The sequence below is a fragment of the Rhinoderma darwinii genome, chromosome 5 (genome assembly GCF_050947455.1).
Source record: "Rhinoderma darwinii isolate aRhiDar2 chromosome 5, aRhiDar2.hap1, whole genome shotgun sequence".
Classification (NCBI taxonomy): Eukaryota; Metazoa; Chordata; class Amphibia; order Anura; family Rhinodermatidae; genus Rhinoderma; species Rhinoderma darwinii.
In genome coordinates, this window is record NC_134691.1 from 292,395,985 (window position 1) to 292,422,573 (window position 26,589).

General features: G+C 43.8%; 1 protein-coding gene across 4 annotated transcripts in view; it reads left to right on the forward strand.

Annotated features, from left to right (window-relative positions):
• The window catches only part of FAM221A (family with sequence similarity 221 member A), a 48,915-nt gene that overhangs the window by 17,240 nt on the left and 5,086 nt on the right, over positions 1-26,589 (forward strand). For 3 of the 4 annotated variants that reach the window (XM_075827289.1, XM_075827287.1, XM_075827288.1), the window contains exons 2-6: positions 16,041-16,214; positions 19,987-20,177; positions 21,926-22,132; positions 24,728-24,820; positions 25,801-25,889. In XM_075827289.1, the coding sequence (XP_075683404.1) occupies positions 16,117-16,214; positions 19,987-20,177; positions 21,926-22,132; positions 24,728-24,820; positions 25,801-25,889 (678 nt within the window). In that variant the 5' untranslated portion in view covers positions 16,041-16,116. Of the gene's footprint in view, positions 1-15,491; positions 15,585-16,040; positions 16,215-19,986; positions 20,178-21,925; positions 22,133-24,727; positions 24,821-25,800; positions 25,890-26,589 lie in introns of those variants that run through there. The other variant, XM_075827286.1, reaches the window with a different exon arrangement.

Genomic DNA, 26,589 nt, shown 5'->3' on the forward strand with positions numbered 1-26,589 from the left:
TATAGTCCTATGAGGGCTTTATTTTTGTGTGACGAGTTGTAGTTTTTCGTAGCACTATTTATTTTGCTATATAATGTACTAGGAAACGGGAAAAAAAAAATTGTGGGGTAGAAAATGAAAAAAACAGCGATTCCTCCATGGTTTTTACGGAATTCACTGTGCAATTAAAACAACATGTTAACTTTATTCTGTGGGTCAATACGATTACGGTGATACCAAATATATATAGCTTATTTTTATATTTGACTACTTTTGCAAGTAAAAACCTTTAGTGTAAAAAAGAAAATTTATCGCCAAATTCCGAGAGCCATAACTTTTTTTTATTTTTCTGTCGATTAAGTGGTATGAGGGCTTATTTTTTGCGGAATAAGCTGTAATTTACGTTGCAGGGGGGGGCACGATGAGCTGTTAGAGGGGGTCGCCCCTCTCTATTGATTTTAAATGCTGCGGTGGCTATTGACCGCCGCATTTAACGAGTTAAACGAGCGGGCTCGAGCGCGATATCGCTCGTTACTCTGAAGTGTCGGCTGTAACAAACAGCCGACTCCGGCATTGTATGGAGCGGGTTGACTCCGTGAGCCCGTTCCATACTTTCCCTACCCGACTTTGGCGTATGGATACGTCAAATGTCGGGAAGGGGTTAAGGGCTTTTCCAACTTTTGGAACAAATCTACTGTCAGCTGCTTATGGTACAAAAAACAAACAGGCACCTACTCACCATCCAAATCCCCCACCACTCCAGCGATGGCGGTCTTGTAATCGTGGTCCCTCCGCTGTCCTCTGTACATATCACTGCACAACACATGACCGCTGTGGCCAATCACTGCCTGTGTCAGTAATAACAGCGTGTACGGCACATGACTGCTGCAGGCAGTGATTGTCCACAGCGGTCACATGTTGGTGCGGCGCATCATCATTACATTGATGCAAATTAAGATCGTAAGGTGATTTAAAGAGGCTCTGTCACCAGATTTTGCAACCCCTATCTGCTATTGCAGCAGATAGGCGCTGCAATGTAGATTACAGTAACGTTTTTATTTTTAAAAAACGAGCATTTTTGGCCAAGTTATGACCATTTTTGTAATTATGCAAATGAGGCTTGCAAAAGTCCAAGTGGGTGTGTTTAAAAGTAAAAGTCCAAGTGGGCGTGTATTATGTGCGTACATCGGGCGTGTTTACTACTTTTACTAGCTGGGCGCTCTGATGAGAAGTAACATCCTCTTCTCTTCAGAACGCCCAGCTTCTGACAGTGCAGATCTGTGACGTCACTCACAGGTCCTGCATCGTGACGGCCACATCGGCACCAGAGGCTACAGTTGATTCTGCAGCAGCATCAGCGTTTGCAGGTAAGTCGATCCCATTTTTTATAACCAGCCAGATACAACATAAAAGCAGAAGACTAGTGTTACCAGGATGGGAAAGGCCACGGTTTTTGACGTTTCCCAGCCTAATAATACCAGCCTGCGGCCATTACAGTACCCAGCCGTCACTACAGATGGTCGGTTACTGGATTGCACCCGGCTCTTCCCAATACCCCTGGTTGCGGTGGGTACCGGGGTAATAATGGGAGGTTAGTGTTAGCCTCTGCACCAGCTAACACTAAGCACTGCCTTAGTAATGGACAAAGTCAGCGGCTATTACTGAGGCAGTAGTAATAAGGTAAAAAAAAAACACAGACACATATAAAAAATATTTTATTGAAATAAAGAAAAACCCACACAGCCCTCGTTAACCATATTATTGAAAGGGGAAAAAAAAACGCCATCGTCAAAGTATCCCTTGATCCGACGTAGTCCAGCAGCTGAACATGTAAAAAAAACACAAACAAAAAAACATTAGTAACACATAAAGAAGCAAAACAATTATTATACTTAACCTTTTCTTGGTCAGTGACAGCTGTAAGCTGTCATTGGTTAGTTTACATCACGTGGTCCCAGGTTATCCCTGGGTCTTTTGCCTACTTTTAAAAGTAGGACAATGAACTGAGGTAACCAGGCACCATGTAATGTAAACTAACCAATGATAGCTTAGAGATGTCACTGCTTAGTTTACTGTGGCTAGTAAGGGTCTCAGGATAACCCGAGATGTGCCAGAATTTAGGTGCATCTCGGATGCGTGCGCCACTAAAAAAACATAGTGCGGGAACTCCTTCAAATACAAAAAAGTCCCTGCACAAAAGAGCTATTAGCGGTCATTTAGCTACTTTCAAAACTAGGTGAATGATCGCTTGTAACCAGGAAGGCCCCGTTCACATCTGCGTTCAGCATTACGTTGTTCTACTTCGTCAGAGAAGCAGAACAACAAAAAATTCCGGAAGTGCAGGAGACCGGAGGTTGTCCGTCGGGTTATCCGTGGTTTTACGCGAAACAATAGCACAGCATGCTGGAGTCGCCGGGCAGAGCGTTAGTGCCTAGTGGCAATTATGGGGCTGGATACAGAGCCCAGCAGACAGTATCACACCATGTGTGATACTGTTTCCTGTATCTAAGCCTACCACATGGTAGGCTTAGATACATGGCCCATGTGTGATCCTGTTTGCTGGACCCCGTATCTAAGCCTACCGCAACGGAATTCTGTGTAGAAATTATAAATAGTGTTCGCAACTCAGAAAAAAAATTAATACTATACTTACCACCCGGGCGTTGTCATAACGCTTTCTGCTGTTCTTCCAGCCGGCCTCCTGTGATGACGTTTCATCCCATGTGACTGCTGCAGGCAGTCACAGGATGCAGTGGTCACATGGGCTGCAGCGTCATCCCAGGAGGCTGGACCGCACGACAATGGAGGAACGCATCACCATGACTACGGTCTGTGTAAGTATAAACATTGATTTTTTTTTTCTAGCACTGCTGCCCACAGTGGAAATTCCACCCAAAAAAACACCACAAAGTGGTGCGTTTTTTTGGACGAAATGTGCTGCGGGTTCTAGGTCGGATATGCTGCGTAGTTCTATGCAGCGTATCCAACCCATGGGAACCTGGCCTACGAGCAGGGGTGTTGCTGGCACCGGACCTCCGGGGCACAAGCCCCGGATCTTTGGCACGGTGCCCTGGATCCCCTGGCGACTGCCACTACAGGGGTCGCAGCGGTCGCGGTCTATGGCAATTTACTATAGTAACTGGGGCATATGTCATAAAATACACGAGCGCCTGTTACTATAGTAACGACACATACTTACCCACCTTCCCGAGCGCAGCGGAAGTTCTGACGTCTTCTCGCATCATGACGCTGTGTGCCGCGCGAGATGTCACGACGCTGGATGGTGTCGGGACGTCCGCTGCACCGAAGAGCTGGGCAAGTGTAACATCATTACTGCCTGCTGGGATCCTGTAGCTAAGACTGCCTTGTGGTAAGCTTAGATACAGGGGCCAACAGACCGCATCACACATGGGCTTAGATACAGGGACCATGTGTGATACGGTCTGTTGGACCATGTACCGCAAGGCAGGCTTAGATACAGGACCCCAGCAGACAGTAATATTATACTGTATACGATTACTGTCTGCTGGGGCCCTGTATCTAAGCCTAATATGTGGTAGACTTAGATACAGGGTCCAATAGACAGTATCAAATATGGGCCCTGCATCTAAAACCATGTGTGATGCTATCTGTTGGACCATGTATCTAAGCTTACCACAAGTCAGGCTTAGATACAGGACCCAAGCAGACAGTAATCTTATACAGTAGAAGATTACAGTCTGCTGGTGTCCTGTATCTAAGCCTGCCTTGTTGTAGGCTTAGATACATGGTCTAACAGACAGTATCACACATGGGCCTTGTATCTAAGCCTACCACATGTGTTACTAACGTTTATTTTTTGTGTATGTGTTTTTTTTACAGGTTTGGTAGTTAGACTACGTCGGATTCGAGGACTACTTCGATGACGGCTTTTTTTATTTTCAATAAAATGGTTAACCAGGGTTGTGTGGGCTTTTTATATTTCAATAAAATATATTTTTCCATGTCTTTGTATTTTCTTTTAAACTATATTACTTAGTAATGGCTGCCGGCTGATTGACAGCATCCATTCTTAAGGTGGGGCTTGATGTTAGCCGGTGCAGAGGCTAACACTAACCCCCATTATTACCCTGGTACCCACCGACACCAGGGGTATTGGGAAGAGCCGTGTAAGATCCAGTACCTGACCAACTGTAGTGATGGCCGGGTACTGGGGCGGCCGCAGGTTGGTATTATTAGGCTGGGAAAGGCCAAAACAGTGGTCCTTCCCACCCTGGTAATGCTAGCCTGCTGCTGCTGTGTTGTATCTGGCTGGTTATGAAAAATGGGGGGCCCCCACTTCATTTTTTTTTTTTTTTTTTTAATGGAATAAACTTTGTGGAGTCCCTCCCCCAATTTTCATCACTAGCCGGATACAACACAGCAGCAGCAGCCTAGAATTACCAGGGTGGGAAGGGCCACTGTTTTTGGCCTTTCCCAGCGTAATAGTAGCACCCTGCGGCCGCCCCAGTGCCCGAGCATCGCTACAGATGATCGAGTACTGGATCGTACTGGCTCTTTCTGGTACCCTTGGTGACAGTGGGTGCCGAGCTAATAATGGGGGTTAGGCCTTATTCACATGAACGTGTATTATGTCTGTTCTACGCGCGTGGAAATCACGCGCGTCGCACGGACTTATGTAAGTCAATGGGGCCGATCTGACAGGTCGTGATTTTCACGCAGCATATGTCCGCTGCGTAAAACTCACGACATGTCCTATACTTGCCCGTGTTTCGCGCAGCACGCAGCCACTGAAGTCAATGGGTGCGTGCAAATAACGCTAGGCACACGGAAGCACTTCCGGGTGCCGCGCGTGATTCGTGCTACAGTAGTAAAAAACATGAATGAAAACAGAAAAGCACCTCCTGCTTTTATGTTTGTAAACATAAAAACATAGTGTCATAATGATGCCGGCTGTGTGAAAATCACGCAGCCACGCACCATATACAGATGCAACACTGAACTTTTGCGTGTGCAAAACATAGCGTTTTTTGCATGCGCAAAATGGACACGTTCGTGTGAATAAGGCCTTAGTGTTAGCCTCTGCACCGGCTAACACCAAGCCCCGCCTTAATAATGGACGCTGTCAATCTGTCAGCGACCATTACTAAGGCGGCAGTAATAAAGTTTTAAAAAAATACAAAGACATAGAAAAATATATGTTATTGAAATAAAAAAAAACACACAACCCTTGTTAACCATTTTATTGAGAATAAAAAAAAGCTGTCATCGAAGTAGTCCTCGAATCCAACGTAGTCCAATGACTGAACCTGTAAAAAACACAGACGCACAAAAATAATAACACATAAAAAAGCAAAACAATTATTATTGTTACCTTTCCTGGGTCCAGCTCTAGTGCCGCAATGTCAGCGAGCTGGGCCCTATATCTAATCCTATCATGTGTGATACTGTCTGCTGTGCCAATGTATCTAATCCTATCCATACCTATAGGGTCGTAGTGCTACAGATATGCTGTCTCATATATATATATATATATATATATATATATGCACATACCTTTTTTTTGGGGGGGGGGGGTGGACATATGTTAGTACAATTATACGTACTGCTGGGGCCCTGTATCTAAGTCTATCATGTGTGATACTGTCTGCTGGGGTACTGTATCTAAGTCTATCATGTGTAATACTGTCTGCTGGGCCATGTATCTAAGCCTATCATGTGTGATACTGTCTGCTGAGTCATGTATCTAAGCCTATAATGTATGATACAGTCTGCTGAGACAAGGTTGGTATATTGGACTACCTACAGGGGACCGTGTACTGTGCGTTATTTCAACGGACATCACATGGACGGCATTCACGCTCATCTGAATGAGCCCTAAGTCTTTCATGTGTGATACTGTCTGCTGGGGCCATGTATCTAAGCCTATCATGTGTGATACTGTCTGCTGGTGCCATGTATCTAAGCCTATCATGTATGATACTGTCTGCTGAGACAATGCATCTATTTCTATCCAGCGGTGTAGCTGTAGGAGCCTTAGTCCCGACGCAGATGTGAATGAAGCCTTAAAAGTTGCATCAAACACACTGACTGACATTTTTTTTAAATAAAAAAAACGTTAACTCTCATTAGAATGAATGGAGAGAGTTGTGCACATACGTGGCTATCTCTCCATTTTCCATCTAGATGCGGAATACACCTTTCCAGGTTTTGTATTTTGTTTGTTTTTTAACCCCTTCCTGCTTTGGCCACTTTTGACCTTCCTGATAGAGCCTCATTTTTCAAATCTGACATGTTTCACTTTATGTTGTAATAGCTTCGGGAATGCTTTTACCTATCCAAGTGATTCTGAGATTGTTTTCTCGTGACACATTGGACTTTATGTTACTGGCAAAATTTTGATACATTCAGTATTTGATTGTGAAAAACACCAAAATTTAGCGAAAAATTGCAAAAATGTGCATTTTTCTAAATTTCAATGTATCTGCTTGCAAGGCAGGACGTTATACCACACAAAATTGTTGCTAATTAACATCCCCCATATGTCTACAAGGCTTAGAACTTTAGCAGCAATTTCTCACATTTTCAAGAAAGAATGTTTCAAAAGGCTATTTTTTCAGGGACCAGTTCAGTTGTGAAGTGGCTTTTAGGGCCTTATATATTAGAAACCCCCAATAAGTCACCCCATTTTAAAAACTTCACCCCTCAAAGTATTCAAAACAGGATATAGAAAGTTTATTAACCATTTAGACATATTTAATCTATTTTTTTTGTAACACAGAGATTTTTACCAGAGAAACGCAACTCAATATTTATTGCCCAGATTCTGCAGTTTTTAGAAATATCCCACATGTGGCCCTATTGTGCTTATGGACTGATGCACAAGCCTTGGAAGCAAAGGAGTACCTAGTGGATTTTTGGTCTCCTTTTTATTAGAATATATTTTAGGCACCATGTCAGGTTTGAAGGGCTCTTGCGGTGCCAAAACAGTGGAAATCCCCCAAAAGTGACCCCATTTGGGAAACTACACCCCTTGAGGATATTATCTAGGGGTACAGTGAGCATTTTGACCCCACAGGTCTATTGCAGAAATTATTGGAAGTAGGCCGTTAAAATTAAAATCTACATTCTAGAAAATGTAGGTTTAGAAAAAGCACCACAAAATTGTAAAGCAATTTCTACCGAGTAAAACAATATCCCACATGTGGTCATAAACGGCTGTTTGGACACACGGCAGGGCTTAGAAGGGAAAGAGCGCCATTTGTCTTTTGGAGCTCAAATTTAGCAGGAATGGTTTGCAGAGGCCATGTTGCATTTGCAAAGCCCCTGAAGGACCAAAACAGAGAAAATGCCTAAAAAGTGACTTCATTTAGGAAACTACACCCCTTGAGGATTTCATCTAGGGGTGTAGTGAGCATTTTGACCAGACAGATGTTTCATAGATTTTATTAGAATTGGGCAGTGAAAATAAAAACAATCCTTTTTTTTTTCAATAAGGTGTAGCTTTAGGTCAAAATTTTTCATTTTCTCAACAAATAAAGGAAAAAAAGAACTCCAACATTTGTAAAGCATCTTCTCCTGAGTACGGCAATACCCCATATGTGGTCATAAACTACTGTTTGGGCACACGGCAAGGATCAGAATAGAAGGAGCGCCATTTGGCTTTTCTAGCACAGATTTTGCTGGATTGGTTTCTTGACACCATGTCCCATTTGCAAAGCCACTAAGGTACCAGTACAGTGGAAACTACCCAAAAGGGACTCCATTCATGAAACTACACCCCTTGAAGAATTCATCTAGGGGTATAGTGAGCATTTTGACCCCATAGGTTTTTCATAGATTTTAGTGTAATTTCTACTTATCGTAAATTCTCTTTCCTTTAGTCCTAGCAGCAGCACCCATGGGGATATTCTATCCTCCTAGAATATAGGACAGGTGGTATCAATTTATTTGAATTAATTGGCTACCCTATGAGACCTAGCCTCACAGCTGGTCACATTGTGTATTTATAACAGTAAAATAAAAAACCCTACACCGACTCAAGGTCTATTGAAAACACTTTATTGGGGGGTGGGGGGAAGCAGTGCTGCTGCTAGGACTAAAGGAAAGAGAATTTACGGTAAATAGAAATTACACTTTCCTTGACGTCCTTAGCAGCAGCACCCATGGGGATGTAGCACGTAACATTTTTGGGTTGGTCTTCTTGAATTGCGGACAAAATGACCGCTCGACCAAAAGCCGTTTCTCCATCTATTCTGATGTCTAGCTTATAATGTTTTACAAACGTATGTGGAGAGGACCACGAGGCTGTTCTGCAAATCTGATCGATTGGAATGCAGCTTTTCTCTGCCCATGACGTGTATACGGCTATGGTAGAGTGAGCTCTGAGGCTTTTTGGAGTCTTTAAACCAGCCTGCGTGTAGCAGATGGTAATCACCTCCCTTATCCATCTGGACAGTGATGACTTAGATGATTTTTGGCCCTTATTTTGGCCTTGAAATGATAGAAAAAGATGGTCGCATATTCTAAACTCTTTGGTTCGAAGAATATATGTTTTTAAGGCTCTACCGGCATCCAATGAGTGCAGTTTCCATTCTTCTTCTGATGATAGTTCTGGACAGAACACGGGTAACTCAATCTGTTGGTTAATATATAGAAATGAAGGCACCTTTGGGGTGAAATAAGGCAATGTCCTCATCAGGACATGGTCCTGAAGAAAAAGTAGATAAGGGCCCTCTTGGCTGTTGTTATAGCTACTAGAAAACAGACTTTTAGCGATAGATATTTCAATGTCACCGACTCCAAGGGCTCAAACGGGGGTTCACAGAGGTGATTGAGCACCACACATAAATCCCACTTAGGGACTGGATCAGTTACAATTGGTCTGATCTTCTGGACTGCCTTTACGAATCTCTGAATGAGGGGTTCAGATGATAGTTTCTTGCCTAAGAAGGCTGATAGTGCAGATATTTGTACCTTAATTGTGCCTGGCTTGAGCCCTCTGTCAAAACCCTCCTGTAGGAAATCCAGTATGTTCTGGATGGATGGGGAGGAGGAGGAAAGTTGGTGGTCTTTGCGCCATCTCAGAAATGCCAACCTAATTCTGCCATAGGTCTTGTTGGTTGCAACCCCTCTAGATTGTAAGAGGGTGTTGATGACTGTCTCTGACAGTCCTGAGTTGGCTAAAAGGAGCGATCAACCTCCATGCTGTCAACTGGAGACGGTCTAGATGAGGACAAATACGATTGCCTTGTGTCACAAGGGATGGAATCTGGGGCAGAAGACTCCTTTGCTCATTGACATGAGTAGGGAGAACCACGCTCTTTTTGGCCAGAAAGGGCAGATGGCAATTCTCAAGACTTGTTCCCGTTTGATCTTCTGTGAGACCTTTGGGATCATCGGGATAGGCGGGAATATGTATGCCAGGTGGAACTTCCATGGTATGGATAGAGCATCTATGACCCATGGCTTGTCTGCCCTGAACAGGGAGCAAAATACCATTCTCCAGGTAGCGGAAGGTCGCGGCTCAGCCTGTCTGCTATAATGTTGAGGGTCCCTTTTATATGCATAGCTATCAGCTGTTGAGCACAAATTTCCGCCCACGATAGGATCGGTGCCACTTCTATAAGAAGGGCTATGGATCAGGTGCCTCCCTGGTGGTTCAAGTAGGAGACTGTGGTCGCATTGTTGGAGCGAACTCTGATCGCTTTCCCCTGGACGGCTTGGTGAAAATATGTAAGAGCTCTCATGACTGCTCTTTCTGCGATTTGAGGATAGACATCTCTCGGTCGGAGACCAGATGCCCTTCACCATTTGTCCTGCCATATGAGCTCCCCAACCTGAGCTGGATGCATCTGTCGATATGTCGACCCACGACTGGGTGGTAAAGGATCTGTCATTTTTTACACAAAACCACCATCTTAGGGAGGCTCTTGTGTCTCTGGAAATAATCACTGTATTGTCCAGAGTTTTTATGTCTCGGTTCCAAACCTGCAGGATTTCCTGCTGTAGAGGTCAAATGTGCCATTTCGCCCACTCAATATCCTCGCTGGCCGATGTCCTCAGACCCAGAACTTTCATCAGACGAATTGATACTGGCCTGATCTGACTGAGATGCCGTGCGGCCTCCTGTATACGATACCGTCTTTCTGGTGGAAGGTAGATCATCATTTGTTGAGTATTCAAGAGAAATCCCAGGAACTGTTTCTCCTGCGATGGCTGAATGTTCGATTTTCCCCCCATTGACGAGCCATCCCAATGCTTGAATCTCTGACAGCACGATTTGTAGATGAGTATTGAGGGCTGCCTCTGGATTGGCTTTTATCAGCCAGTCGTCCAGATAGGGTATTATGGAAATACCTTTCCTCCTGAAACTGGCTACTACTGCCACCGTGACCTTGGTGAACACGTAGGGGGCCGACGATATCCCGAAGAGCAGAAACGTGAATTGTAGATGTATCAACTCTCTCTGCATCCAGATGGCAATTTTGAAGTGGTAAGGAATCTGTCTGGGGGGTGCGATATGAACTCTATCTTGTAGCCATTTTTTACTATGTCTAGCACCCAAAGGTCCTTTATAGACCTTTCCCATTGGAGGTAGAAGAATGACAATCTTCCTCCTACAGGTAAATCTCTGGCGTCAGAAATCCAGCTTCCTGCCAGGGGCTGAATGGTTTCTTCCCCTACCTCTTTGACGTCTATATCCTCTCTGGGAGCATTGTATACTGTTTGAGGAGGAATTCTCCCCTCTATCTTGTCTCCCTCCTCGGCTTTGACCTCTAGACAGGACATGAAAGGAGGCTCTCCATTTGCGTTTCCCTGACTGAGGGAGAGATTTACCTTGTTTGTCAGATTCTCCATTAGGGAATCCAATTCCACTCCAAACAGCCTACTAGGCTGAAACACCATTGAGCAAAGTGCATTCTTAGAGTGCACATCTGCCCCCCATGGTTTTATCCAGAGGGATCTCCTACCAGCTGATGATAGGGCCATTGCGAGGGCTGCAAATCTGGACTGCTGGACCATGGCGTCGCAAAGAAAATCTGAGGCTAATGAGACATATTTAAAACGTTTTAGAATGTCGTCTCGTGGAACGCCATTGTCTATGTCTTCCTCCATCTGGAGGAGCCATGATCTCATATTCTTTGCGATAGTAGAAGAGGCTAATGCCGTCTTTGCTTGAGCTGTGGCCATTAGGTACTCTCTTCGTAAAGCGCTATCGATTCTGCGGTCCATAGGATCCTGAAAATTTGAACCGTCTTCACTGGGGACCACTGTACGTCTAAAGAGTCTTGCAATCGCAACATCAACTTTAGGTGGGTCCCCCCATTCCTTATCCTCTTTATCGTCAATGACGAACATTGTTTTAAACCTTTTATTTAGAATGGGACTTTTGTCTGGGGACTTCCATTCATTGACCATTAATTTCTTGGTGATGGAGTCAACTTTGAATGCCCTGACTTTCTTGGGCAATCCATCTTCCCCAATTCCATCATATTGCACCCGTTCATCTGAACGGATGGATTTAAGGAGTCTGGACATCTTTTCTATAGGGAAGAGATTTATTTCCTGGTCATCGTCACTTTCGGATGGGTAAGTGTTAACTTCATCGATGACCCTAAAACCATTCACAATGTCTGACTCCTTAGGGGATGAGACACCTTCCCCTAACGATCTGGGTCTGTGATGGGATTGAGATGATTCTCCTGATTTTTTCCTTCTCATGGGAGAAGGATTCCTTAAATTCAGAGATGGAGTCATGCACAAAATCTTTCATCCATAATAACATTTCCTTATTGGACATGGTTTGGTCTTCATTGGATCTGCCATGAGCACAGAAAAAATATTCGCTACCATCTGGCAGCGGAATATCACATGCCCTGCAAGACAAATGCCTGCGTTTTCCAGCAGATTTCCTCACGGATCCTCTATCCCCAGAGCCTTGGCTAGACATCTGTGGATAAAGAATATGCAATCAGCACACTAGAAGGGAAACACTATTTCAGCAAAAAAAAGGTACTTTAAGATAGGGAGAACTGCACCTTTAAATTGCAGTTGCAATACTAGGATCAGCCAGGACGAGCGGTCAGAGAGCTGAACTTTCCTGGCTGATTTAAATAATGCTCCCTAGTGTCCCTTCTCGGCAGCTGACCAATCAGCGGCCGAGAATAGGCGCATGTGCAGTAAATTATGATAGTAGAGACAATCCGGCTACAGGAAAATGGCACCGGCGGCATGATACACGCTGGCGCATGCTCAGACGTCCTCTATCCCCAGCGTCCTGGACTCAGAAAGCCGGATACTGCTATGTGGCCGTCTGGAGTGGAAGCTTCATCTCCTAAACCATACAGGTAATCCTGATGTTTTTTTTTAATATAAGTTTACAGGCAACTCCTTTACCTGGTCTTAGAAAGATCCCAAGACAGGGAACAAGGAGAGGACAGAAAAGCAACACACACCTATGCACACATGCATGTATGCATAAGTGTACACAATAACAATAAAAAATATACTTCCCAGCCATGTCGCTTCTTGGTCGGAGACACCACCTGTGAGGCTTTGCTCTCCTAGGGTAGCCAATTAATTCAAATAAATTGATACCACCTGTCCTATATTCTAGGAGGATAGAATATCCCCATGGGTGCTGCTGCTGAGGACGTCAAGGAAATTAGAATTGGGCAGCGACAATAAAAAAAATACTTTTACTTCAATAAGATGTAGCTTTAGCTTAAAATGTTTAATTTTCTCAACAAATAAAGGAAAACAAGAACCACAAAATTTGTAAAGCAACTTCTCCCGAGTACGGCAATACCTTATATATTGTCATAAACTGCTCTTTGGGCACAAAGTAGGGAAGGAGCGCCATGTGGCTTTAGGAGCGCAGATTTTGCCGGGTTGGTTTCTGGTCGCTATGTCACATTTCCAAAGCCCTTGTGGGACCAAAACGGTGGAACCCCCCCCCCCCCCCGAAGTGAGAAGTGCAGAAATTAGTGTGCACTCGATGTTGCGGAGTGAAAATGGGATTGTTTCCATAGATATGCCAATATGTGGTGCTCAGCTTGTGCCACCATAACAAGACAGCTCTCTAATTATTAGGCTCAGGAGTGAAAGTGTACCGTGCAAAGTTGAGGCCTAATTTGGTAATTTACACAGTATTGGTTCACAATTGCAGGGCTCTGATGTGAAATAATAAAAGAAACCTCTGAGAAGTGACCCCATTTTGGACACTACACCCCTCAAGGCATTTATTAGGGGTGTAGTGAACATTTCACCACACAGGTCTTTTCCATAAATGATTGCGCTGCGGATGGTAAAAGTAACAATTACATTTTTTCCCTAGATATGCCATTTCAGTGGCAAATATGTTGTGCCCAGCTTGTGCCACTGTAGACACACACCACAAAAATTGTTAAAAGGGTTCTCCCGGGTATGGCGATGCCATATATGTGGAAGTAAACTGCTGTTTGAGCACACTGTAGGGCTCAGAAGGGAGGGAGCACCATTTGGCTTTTGGAGCGTGGATTTTGCTTGGTAGTAGTTTTGTTTGGAGTTTTAATGGTATTTGAGTTTATAATGTGGGCGCATATGTGAGCTGGGCAGAGTACATCAGGGGCATAGTCAGGTGGTATAATAATGGGGTAAAAAAACAATAAAATAATCCATAGATGTGTGTTACGCTGTGGAGCAATCCTTTCTGCACAGGCCAGTGTCACACTGATAAATGATGTCCTTCTTATCCCCGTTTTGGTCCACACTTCGCTCCTTTGCAGCTTGGGGAATAGTGCTGGGAAAGTGTTGTCCTGGTATAATATGGGCACCCTCGCTTTCAGCAGATATGTTTGGGCCCTACCCTTCTTGGTTCCCTAATTTTAGGGCCTTGATAAATTGGTTCTTGAAAGAGAAGAAATGTTCGCCTTGGGCCTTCATAACTTCATATTTTTTATTTCCTGACTTATTGGAGCCTTAACTAATTTTATTTTTTTATAGACGTAGTGGTATGAGTGCTGTTTTTTTGCAGGACGAGCTGTAGTTATTATTGGTACCATTTTGGGGTAAATGCGACTTTTTGATTACTTTTTATTTTATTTTTTGGGAGTCAAGGTGGCAAAAAACAGCAATACTGGCATAGTTATTTTTTATACAGCGTTCACCATGCGTTATAAATTACATGTTAACTTTATTCTGCGGGTCAGTACGATTCCGGCGATACCTAATTTATAGCACATTTTTATGTTTTACAACTTTTTGCAGAATAAAATTAGTTTTGTAAAAATAATCTATTTTTTCTATCGCCATGTTGTGAGAACCATAACTTTTAAATTATTTTCGTCGACAGAGCTGTACGAGGGTTTGTTTTTTGAAAGACGAGCTGTCGTTTTTATACGTACAATTTTTGGATACATGCGACTTTTTGATCACTTTTTATTTCAATTTTTGTAGGGCAAAGTGACCAAATAACAGAAATTCTGGCATTGTTTTTTACGTTGTTTTCTTACGCCGTTCACCGCGTGGAATAAATAACATCATATTTTTATAGTTAAGGGCGATAGTGTTTTATTTTATTACTTGAAACTTTTATATATTTTTTAATACTTTTTTTTTTCACTTTTGCTATTGTTAGGGCTCCTGTTGCCATAGCAGCAGTTGGCAGCCCTGCTTCCAATCTGCTGCCAACCTCTAAGATGCAGTGATCGTTTTCAATCGCTGCATCTAAGGGGTTAATGGCAGGGATCAGAGCTAGCTCCGGTTCCTGCTGTTACAAGTGGATGTCAGCTGTAACATAGAGTTGATATCCACCGCTGATAACCCTGACTCCTGAGCTGGTGCCACCTTGCCGACGGCTACGAGGGGCTGGAAGGTTTCCGTACTAGGCAGACCGGGAGGCCACTATTAGGCCTCCGGTTGCCATTGCAGCCACTGGCACCCCGGCAATTTCATTGCCGGGGTGCCGATGAGCTGCAAACACCCTTAAATGCAGCGAACGCTTTTGACCGCTGCATTTAAGGGGTTAATGGCGGGGATCGAAGCTAACTTCGGTCCCTGTCATTACAGCAGGGTGTCAGCTGTAAGATACAGCTGACATCCGGGGATATTGGCACCGACTCCGCTTCTGAACTGGTGCCATCCATTTGTCGTAAGTATTTTCTGCGGGAAAACTGTTCCGTACTGTAATCATGTTTCCCGTACGGGACAGTAGTTCCGCAGAGAAGCATGGACACCTAGCGTCATAGATAACTATGGTGCTAGGATCCCGACTCCCTGCCGTGTGTTCGGTCCGGGAAATGCGGCCAACTTATGGACCGTATATCACGGACCGAACACGCTCGTGTGAATCCGGCCTCAGGCTGGCCTGTGTGAATCCATGTTAGCACCTTTTGAGGTATGCCCTAACAAACTGCCTGTGCAATTTACATGCACAGGCGGTGTATGCATTACTATACATAGATTTTACAATTCATTTGAATGTGAATCCGGACTTAGCCTGACAATCAGGGGTCAAAGGGAGCCTTGTGATGCTGTGATCTTTATTGCAGTAACACAAGGGTAATGGTCTTGGTAATGGCTTTATGTCCGCAGTCTGGCAGGTCATCATGTGGAAACACTTGTACCTACGCGATCACAGCAATGTAAATATACAGCGCTTGGAGTTAAGTAATGTATCCCAGTGCCATACATTAATAGTGCAGGGCAGGGAGGGATTTAAAAATAACATGCTGGCAGCTCCCTAGGTTAGGAGCTTACTGAATAGTGTCTAATTATGTATAAACAGTATGTAATAAGATCCAAAGCTCCCTCTAGTGGTGACTGCAGGACAAACACTTAAACTGATTGTCTAGGATTAGAAAAAAAATTGATGCTTTTTTACAAATACAGCACCACGCCTGACCACAGGTTGTGAGTGGTATTGCAGCTCAGCCCCATTCACTTCAATGGAGCAGCAATACCATAAACAAATTTGGACAGGTGTGGCGCTGTTTCTGGAAGAAGGCAACCATGTCATTATAATCTTGGACAACCCCTTTAACATCAGATCTTGTTTTGACAAATTAGAATACAATTTTTATTTTTATTTTATTTTTTAGGATTGTTGGAGAAGATGATGGAGGCAAACTTTTTAGTCCAGAAGAATATGAAGCATACAAGAAAACAGTGTTGCCAATGAGGACACAAAATCGATTGTTCGTCAGCTGGAGATCCCCAACAGGAATTGACTGCAAGCTTGTAGGCCCAGAGACTCCCTGCTTCTGTACTCATAGGTACTGAGAAATATAAGCAACATTTGGGTCCTTTCCTCACTCTTTAAATTTAAAGAATGTAGTCACCCTGGGCAGCCTGAGTAGGAGAAGCTCTTTATGATGGCTCTCCAATCTTTCTAATAAAGGTCCCAAGCAGTGTTTTTTTTTTTTTTTTTCTTTTGTAGTTTTTTAGGCTGTGTTCACATCAGCGTTGCTTTTCCATTCATGGGTTCCGTTGCAGCTTTCCGTCGGAGGAACCCATGAACGGAAACTAAAGCTTCCATTTGCATTACCATTTATTGCAGACCTCAAGGACTTCAAGGTCAGCAGATTTGACCAGTGGCAGGAACTGGCCCAGTTTGCCATCCGTGTACTGTCTTGTCCACCCTCCAGTGTACTGCCGTAAAGGGTATCCAGCACGCAGTGGCGTAACTACCGCGGTAGCAGCAGTAGCGGCTGCTACGGGGCTTGAGGGGGCCCGGTGGCGCCGCTAGCAGCCGTTATGGCTACTACAGCGGTAGCGTCGCTACTGTGGGGCCCGCGACGCCGAGCCTTACACAGGCCATCTCATGCCTGTAGGTGTCGCTAGCACCGGAGGGGGCCCCAGTGCTAGCGGCAGCCAAATACATGAATGGCCGGGCATGTTCCGTGCCTGACCATCCAGTGCCTTACAATGACACTGATTGGCTAGCGGCGCGATGACATCATCGCGCCGCTTCCATGCTTGGAAGGTGCTGATTGGCGGGGCAAGTCATTCTGCCCCGCCAATCAGCGTCATTGGAGGACGCTCGTTCAACTCCTGCAGACATGCTCAGAAGAGAGCATGTCTGCATCGCCAGTGAACAGCGTGGGAACCGGAGAATGTGAGTATGTCAAGTTTTTGTTTTTTTTCCCCTCATAAAAATGTGAATGGCATTATCTATGGGGGGGGGGGGGGGGGTGTCATCTTTATGTGGGCTATTATATATAGGGGGTCTATATGTGGGGCAGTAGCTACAGGGGGGGTCTATATGTGGGGGTGTGGGCCATTATATACAGGGGGCTCTATATGTGGGCCATTATATACAGGGGGGTCTATATGTGGGGGTGTGGGCCACTATATACAGGGGGCTCTATATGTGGGCCATTATATACAGGGGGCTCTATATGTGGGCCACTATATACAGGGGGGTCTATATGTGGGCCACTATATACAGGGGGGTCTATATGTGGGACACTATATACAGGGGGGTCTATATGTGGGACACTATATACAGGGGTGGGTTACCTGTGGGGCACTAGCAACAGGGTGGCTATATGTAGTGCACAGTCTACAGGGGTGGGCTATATGTGGGACACTATATACAGGGGGAGCTATATGTGAGACACTATATACAGAGGTGGGCTATACGTGGAGCACTAACTATAGGGGAAGCTATATGTAGGGCAGCACGGTGGCTCAGTGGTTAGCACTATTGCCTTGCAGCTCTGGAGTCCATATGTGGGCACTATCTACAGGGGCTTCTATGTAGGTCACTATCTACAGGGGACATGTTGTGTGTTTGTGACAGTTATATTTAGATGTGTTGAGAATTTTAACTTCGTTTTATAGGTGCAGAAATGTTTTAAAAGTGAGAAGCTGAAGACATCTAAACGGAAAACTGCAGAAATGGGTCATGGCCGGGAGAAATCCATCATAGATGTCTGAACCGGAGGGAGAAGAAAAGAACTAGAATCTGAGACGTCACCGGTGAGTCACTTAATGTAAATGTTTATTCTGCCTCTAATCAGTATTGTAGTCACTGTATGATCTGCAGCGAGATGATGGTGATAGGATTTTTTTTGTGAAACCGCATCTCCCAGCATATCCTTACCATTGTTCCGGCCATGCTGGGAGCTGTAGTTTTACGCCGTACAAACTTATACGCAGTGGCGTAACTACCGCTATAGCAGCCGTAGTGACTTCTACAGGGCCTGCAGCATGAGGGGGCCCGTGCCACCCGCCGGCACGGCCCCCTCCCATGGCCGCAGGCTCCGCTAGCAGCCGCTATGGCTGCTACAGCGCGACGCCACTGAAGGGGTTGTTCCTACATAAGACATGTATCCCCTATCCACAGGATAGGGGATACATGTGTGATCGCTGGCAGCGATGAGGAGAACGGGGGACCGAAAGTCCCCCCTAAGTTCTCCATGACAAACCTCGGACTTCCGGGGTCTGTGTCGGCAGCTCCGTAGAAATGAATGGAGCGCCGGTCGCGCTTGTGCGCATGCGTGACCAGCGCTCCTTTCATTTTTATTGAACTGCGCAGACGCCGGAAGTCCGAGGTTAGTCATGGAGAACTTCGGGGGACTTTCGGTCCCCCGTTCTCCTTATCGCTGCCAGTGATCACACATGTATCCCCTATCCTGTGGATAGGGGATGCATGTCTTTTGTAGGACAAACTATAGGACGTTTTTTTTTGGGGGGGGGGGGCTATATAGCGTTATCTACAGGGGGGGCTGTATGGCGTTATCTACAGGGGGGCTGTATGGCGTTATCTACAGGGGGGCTGTATGGCGTTATCTACAGAGGGAGTCTGTATGGCGTTATCTACAGGGGGGCTGTATGGCGTTATCTGCAGGGGCTGTGTATGGTGCTATCTATAGGGGGGCGCTGTGTGGTGGAATCTATAGGGAGGCACTATCTACAAGGGGGGGGGGGGGGTTGTGTGATACCCAGCAGAGGGGGGGCCCCAGTCAAAAGTTTGCTATGGGGCCCAGTCTTTCCTAGTTACGCCCCTGCCAGCACGGCAGATGGTTCGTTACATCGAAGCGGGCTAAATTGTGCTCCACATTACATTTGTGAAAATTAATCAGGCAATACCTGATGCCAATGAATTGATCTGCCATTGCTGACAGTGGAAGCTGGCTAATTATCACAGCCCCAATGATGCCACTGCCGCTGTCTGCCTTTCCATCATGTTCCATACTGCACTGCTGCTGCCGCTACTACTACCCCCTACACAGGTGCACATCTCCTGACTTGTCTATCATGCTCCATACTTAACTGCTGTTGCTTGGGACTTTACCCTCACAGGGTAAAGCCATTGCTTCACTTTCCAGGACGATCAGGCACACTGTCACTAGAAGTGTTGCATAATATTTATGTATAAACACCGGCAGGCATCTGCCCCCAAAATGGGATGATTTTTGGACCGTTTTTGTAATTTTAAAAAGCATAAGAAATACAACAGTGCAGTGTGTTATTAAACAAGTTGTTTGTTACCACCGCCTACCATCCATTTACCAATAACCATATATATTGCAATCGCTTTGACATTACTAATGCAATCTTAGCGTTAAAGAGCTTGAGAGGGGTTAGATATAGTCCTAGAAGACCTCAGAGTGTCATACACGACTTTTCAGTGCAAACAGGGCAGTTTTCATTCACAATGAATTTATTCGTACCAAATTGAATCTGTAAGCCGGTTTGATAGGATCGAACCGATGCAAATTTCGGAAAAATCCCTGGTTTGTAACCAGCTTCCTCAAAAATAGTAGATAACTGAATAGTTGGCTACTTAGAATTTTGAATACCTTGACAGACGGGGACAACTAAAGAACTTATATTTTACTGGTTTCACCGTATTATGGCTTTGTGCCGGAGGTGTATATTTAGAGCCAAAGATGTCCTTGGCACTAAATATATAGCTCATGCATGGAGCCAAAATACAGTCATTTGTATGAGTCCTGAGTGGAAATTGAGACCCAATATTGTGCTTATATTAAAGTTTAATTTAAAAGACCTTTAATTCTTATTATATACTTTGTTTAGGTATAAACAGCATAAGACAGACTTTAAGGAGCTTCCAAAGGATCGTCCCATCAAGATGCCATGTAAAGTCAGTAAATGCTTATGCAACTCATACCACTATGTCCCTTTAAATGGTTCCCAGCCAATCCGTTGCAGATGTAAGCACTACGCTGATGACCACAATGTTACCGGATCCTACCATTGCACCAAGTGTAAGAATGATCACCTTCTTTCTTTATAATTATTGCATGTATATGTTAGTTGTTTTATTAAATACTGTAAATAGTTATTGTCCTTTTTTACAATTCTGAGATTCCTGGGCATACGGCCGATGATCATCCTGGTTCACTGCAACAAAAATGAAGAATTACACGTCGCCTATTGAAATCAAAGCATTATCCGTGTAATAGACAGACAAGACTGGTTCTCCATAGGAAGAGCAGCTGTGTTTGTAAAATAACAGTATATATAGGTTTAATTTATAGGCCATTCTAGTCTTAGAGGCTCTATACAGCTCTCTGTATCATTCCATTTCAACCATGACACGTTTATTCCCACAACTCTTCGCCTTGTATACTTGGTAATGCACAACCTTCTTGTGTCCCAAGCTATGTACATAGCATTTTCACTTCCCTTTCTCTTTTGCATTAGCTGATTGTAATTCCACATGAGTGAAGTGACTGTTACATGACCTGTCGAATGTGTCGCTAGAAATTATGAAAACATTTTTTTCAGTTAAACAATTAGTATTTGAGTGATTACACATTGTTTTAATTTTTTCACAAGTCAGGAAATATTATAAATTAGATTCTAATTTATAACATTCCCATGTGCTGGGCACTAGAGGGAGCAGTTCCAAAAATTGCAGCATGGTCACTGTGGTAAAGCAACCTCATTGATTTATACTGCAAATTTGGGGTGGACACACTCTCCTCTAGTGTCCTCACACAATCCCCCCTTCCTTTCTTCTGGCTAGTGCCAGGAGAAGGAAGGGTTTGAATCTTCAAACCTCCTACACCGTGTGCCACCATTTTCTGAGCGACTGCACAGTGTAGGAGGATTAGATACAGGGCTCAGCAGACCGTATCACACAATATCTCCCGTTCGCATTCTCTATGGGGATGTATGTGCCGTATTCCATCTCTGTATGTGTCGTTAATCGACACATACAGAGATGAAAAAAAATGGCAGCCCACATAGAGTAGTAAAAGTTTGAACACAGTAAAAATTAGAACGTAACAACACTAATAAATAAAATTTTTGTTTATATTTTATTAAAAGCAATATCATAAAAAAAAATCATGAAACCTTCCCTTTAAGTAGGTAAGTCACCATCCTTCTCACACCTTTGAGTCCAAAATGGTGCACAAAGACAGTCTGTGAGTAAAAATTCCTGTTCATGTTTAGTACATGCTTCTCTAGGGTTAGAACAGGCAGACAAGCAAACTGACCCTCCCACAGGCTGAGAAAAGCAGCTGCAGCTACATGTATGAACAAATTGTAAAAAAAAAGACTCAGAAAAGTGTGGAAAAAGGAAAATAAATGCACTAATTATAGGTTATGATATGTCCAACTGAGTATATTGAGAAAGTGAGTCTCTGTTCACCAACAACTGAGATTTTACTGCATCAAGAATGTAAACATTTTGGCAATGAAGGATACAGATAATCAGATTTAACAGATTTCATATATGTGTTACGTGATACATCTGGACTCCTTATCTACACGTGGTTCATTTGAAACACAGAAATAATAACCCGAAATAACAATTGCAATAATAATGATGTTTTTCTTTTAATTATTATTTCAGGATTTCTGCACGTGTCCCAACCTACTGTTACTAGATGAGCTGTATGAATGCACATGTTCATAGATCTTCTATTTATAGATGTAGTCTTTACTTGAATGGCTATGATTGACTGAATTGTGGCTGTACTAATACTTGTATCTCCTCGCACAGGCTCGAATTGTTCAGGGTTCCATAGTTCTTTTACTTGTGGATGTTCTCAGCCAGCATATACTCACGACACTGTTGTAGAAACAAAGGAAGAGCGACTGGTTCTGGGAAAACCTATTGGACAAGATGTTCCATACTCTGCTATGGGAGGATTGACTGGCTTCAGCTCTCTTGCTGAAGGGTATATGAGACTTGATGAAAGTGGTATAGGTACGTAACGTGGCTGAATTCATTATGTGCACATGTTGAGAATAAAGACTGTAGGAGAACCTGCATGTTCTTAGATTATTCAGTATATTCTGATTGTACTTTAGTTTTATGATAGCTATTAGTGCATCTAATATACTTTAATTTTAATACTATATTTTTTTATTATATTTATTGAATTTGTTTTAAAAAATGGGGGCCCAGATGTGGCCAGGGGTATTTAGTGACAGGGAACTGATTATTTTTGTTCCTTGTTGCAGTAGAGAGTTGAGATGTCAGTGTGACAGCCTGATCTTGCAGATGGCACTAAGTACAGGAGTGTGCTGCGCCATCAATGGGAACATGTAAATTAACGGGCTTCAGGCACAGGGACTGTGGCAATAGCCCATTAATTTATGTGGGGTGGGCTGGAAGGTGTTAATAATACAATAAGAAAATACTCAATCAAGAAACAGTTCTCAATCAAGTTGTTTCTTTTATTACGCTTTTAGGGGGGATTCACACGAGCGTGATTTGGCAGCGTGTAGACCGCGTGGTTTTCGCGCGGCACGCAATGCCCTATAGAAGTCTATGGGGCAGTACACACAGTCCGTGTATTTTGCGCAGCGTTTGTTCGCTGCGCAAAATACGCGACAGGTTCAATAACTCTGCGTATTTCACGCATCACGCACCCATTGAAGTCAATGGGTGCGTGAAAACCAGGCAGGTCGCACGGAAGCTCTTCCGTGCGAACTGCGTGTTTGCGCAACAGCTGTCAAAAGGATGAATGGAAACAGAAAAGCACCACGTGCTTTTCTGTTTCCAAGCATCCAAACGGAGTGTCTTTGCGAGGAGCGAACCCCGACAACCGAAGCTAACTTCACCGGGTTCGGCCAAACTCGTTTTGGCCGAACCCGGCAAAAAAATTTCCGGTCCGCGACGTCGGAAGACATTCACTGTGCATGGTGCTGAAAGAGTTAAACTGTTTCAGCACCATGGACAGTGACTTGCGATCCCAAAATACATGAACCTGTAAAAAAAAAACGAAGTTCTAACTTACCGATTACTCCTGTCTCCTTCCTGCAGTCCGACCTCCCGGGATGACACTTCAGTTCAAGTGACAGCTCCAGCCAATCACAGGCCAAGCACAGGCTGCAGCCAATCACAGGCTGCAGCGGTCACTTGGACTGCCGCGTCATCCAGGGAGGTGGGGCCCGATGTCAAGAGAGGCGCGTCACCAAGGACGCGTCACCAAGGACGCGTCACCAAGGCAACGGCCGGGAAGTTCTCGGTAAGTAGGAACTTTATCTTTTTTTTTTACAGGTTTTTCGCTGTTGTGTTCGGCATTCACTGTCGAGGGTGCTGAAAGATTTAGCTCTTTCAGCACCTTGGACAGTGACGGGCGTCGACAAGCCTCATCTCTATGATGCCGGCTGCGCGAAAATCACGCAGCCGCGCATCAGACACGCATGACACACGCAGCTGTCTAATGGTTTTTGCGCTCGCAAAACGCCGCGTTGTTTGCGTGCGCAAAAACGCAACGCTCGTGTGAATCTGCCCTTAGATGTATTATTGTTCCCTCCCTCTCTAAGGCTGGATTCACACGAGCATGTTCGGTCCATAAAGGACGGAACGTATTTCGGCCGCAAGTCCCGGACCGAACACACTGCAGGGAGCCGGGCTCCTAGCATCATAGTTATATACGACGCTAAGAGTGCCTGCCACTCCGTGGAACTACTGTCCCGTACTGAAAACATGATTACAGTACGGGACAGTTGTCCCGCAGCGAGGCAGGGACTCCTAGCATCGTACATAACTATGATGCTAGGAGCCCGGCTCCCTGCAGTGTGTTCGGTCCGGGACTTGCGGCCGAAATACGTTCCGTCCTTTACGGACCGAACATGCTCGTGTGACTCCAGCCTAACAGTTATAGCAATTGCTTATTTTATTAACAATATTGAATGCCACCTGAATATAGGCTAATTTAGTGTCCCAGACAACAGTTCTGAGGACTATGTGACAAATGTGATAATTTTATCAGAAAGCATTGAGATTTCTGCAGACAATGGAGACTAAGGCTGGGTTCACACGACCTATTTTCAGACGTAAACGAGGCGTATTATGCCTCGTTTTACGTCTGAAAATAGGGCTCCAATACGTCGGCAAACATCTGCCCATTCATTTGACTGGGTTTGCCGACGTACTGTGCCGACGACCTGTCGTTTACGCGTCGTCGTTTGACAGCTGTCAAACGACAACGCGTAAAATGACTGCCTCGTCAAAGAAGTGCAGGACACTTCTTTGCAACGTAATTTGAGCCGTTCTTCATTAAAGACAATGAAGAGCAGCTCAAGATTACGGGCGTTACGCAGCTGTTTTCTCCTGAAAACTGTCTGTCTTTTCAGACGTAAAAGACAGTTCTCGCGTGCACATACCCTAATGGTTTGTACATTGAGTCGGTAATACGGAACAAGGATGTAATAACTGACTGTTTCATGGATACTGGTTCAAGCCATTGACTTTCTGTCTCTATTGTGTGAAATAGACAAGCATTATTTTATTTGTCATATAGAATATGCATTTATAGTCACCCAAAAACATATTGGGCTTCCATTTTAGGTGCTCCTAGTAGGAGTTTTTTGGAATCTCCCGATGATGGTGGATCTCACCCATTTCTAAGAGCATATGGCCCACCATCTTCCAACCATAAAGGTAATGATTTCTAAAGTTAAGTGATCATCTTTTAAAGCGAAAGTAATTCCCTATTTGCATTTTACGTTTCTATTATGTTTTATGTTAATATGATCAGATTAAGCACACACATGTCCCTAAATGTAGAGCGCTGGCTCATGGTTTATAACTTATAATGGGGCCCGTTGGGGTTATGTCAAAGTTTTTGTCATTTTAACAACAAGAATAGCACTGCATGATGTGCTGTTCTTGCAGTCAAAAGTGACTAAGCCCAAGACAGAGGCTCCGATCGCCTGTGTGAACAGAGCCGTATGCTCAGTGCAGTAAATTTTCCAACACTAGGATCAGTAGTTCCTTTTATCTACCTCCTCTTGTTTTTTAATTCTGTTGAATTTCCGCTAAAAGATGTCTCATTGCCAGAATCTACAGAAGAGACAGAGTTCATACCCTAGGGGTTTTGTGGCCCACATGTATCAAAAGTGACAACATTTTAGCCAGTGTAAAGATTAAAGCTAGACTAATATATTGAAATATGTTACAACAAATATATGACCACATGTGTGCCATAGAGATGCATCTTTTTATTTTCTCATTTGACTTTTCTTACAACTTTTTTTTATTAAACTATATTTGAGTTTTTCCAACAATTTTCTTAGCAAACCATCAATAAATCAACACAAATGCAAGTTTGATGCAAAGGTTGCACGTCCTTTTTACAACTTTTTTAAGTCACATTTCACAAATATTGCAAATTCTGGGCCACACACACACTTTTTCCTCCACTATTATAAACTGTTGTGCATGGAAAAAATGTCACTTAATTCCGTCTCAAACGGATATGACATTATTTTGTAGCAATATGCATTTAAAGGTATAGTCTTTGTCCTCTTTACTCTTCCCTCTCCAATTAAACTCAACCTCTTGTTCAATATATACAATGTATTTTCTGTTTTGAGATTTGCCAGCTTGCAAATATATCTGAAATGGAATATTCTTTTCAGAACTCCCTGATGGAAATAGACAGATGTCCGGTTTAAAGACATCAGAAGAACAAGACATGGCTTTTTTCGAAAGGCGCTACCAAGAAAGGGTATGTAACTTTGAAGGGAAAGCACTGGCAATGTATGGCTCGGCTTATAATGAAGGAGATTGAAACGAAACAGTGGTATGTAGGCGGCATAAAATTATTAGAAAGTAACAATATTTGCACAGTAGTGATAAAACTGTAGGGAAGATTACATCAGTGCCACTATATAATATTATTTTATGTTATTACACAGAACTTTATATTCCTTTAAGTCCTAGGGAGCACAGATAGGTTTCCCTGTTACATAGTTGATAAAGTTGAAAAAAGACACAGGTCCATCAAGTCTACCCTATAATCCTACAGTGTTGATCCAGAGGTAAGCAAAAGCCCCATGAGGTTGATACCAATTGCCATTCCTCCCTGACTCCAAAAATGTCAGTCAGAATAAATGCCTGGATCAACGTTCCATCTCCAGAATTTAGAACTGATAACGTAATATTATATTCCATAGTCTCACTGCTCTCACAGTAAAGAATCCCTGTCTTTGATGATGGTGAAACCTTTTTTCCTGTAGAACCCTTGTCCTTGTTAAAGGCCAAGGTGTAAAAAGATTACTAGTAAGATCTCTGTACTGTCCAATCATATATTTGTACATTGTAATGAGATCGCCCCATAGCCGTCCTTTTTCTAAACTGAATAGCCCCAAGTTTGATAACCTTTCTTGGCTTCAATCCATCCATTCCCTTAATTACCTTGGTCGCCC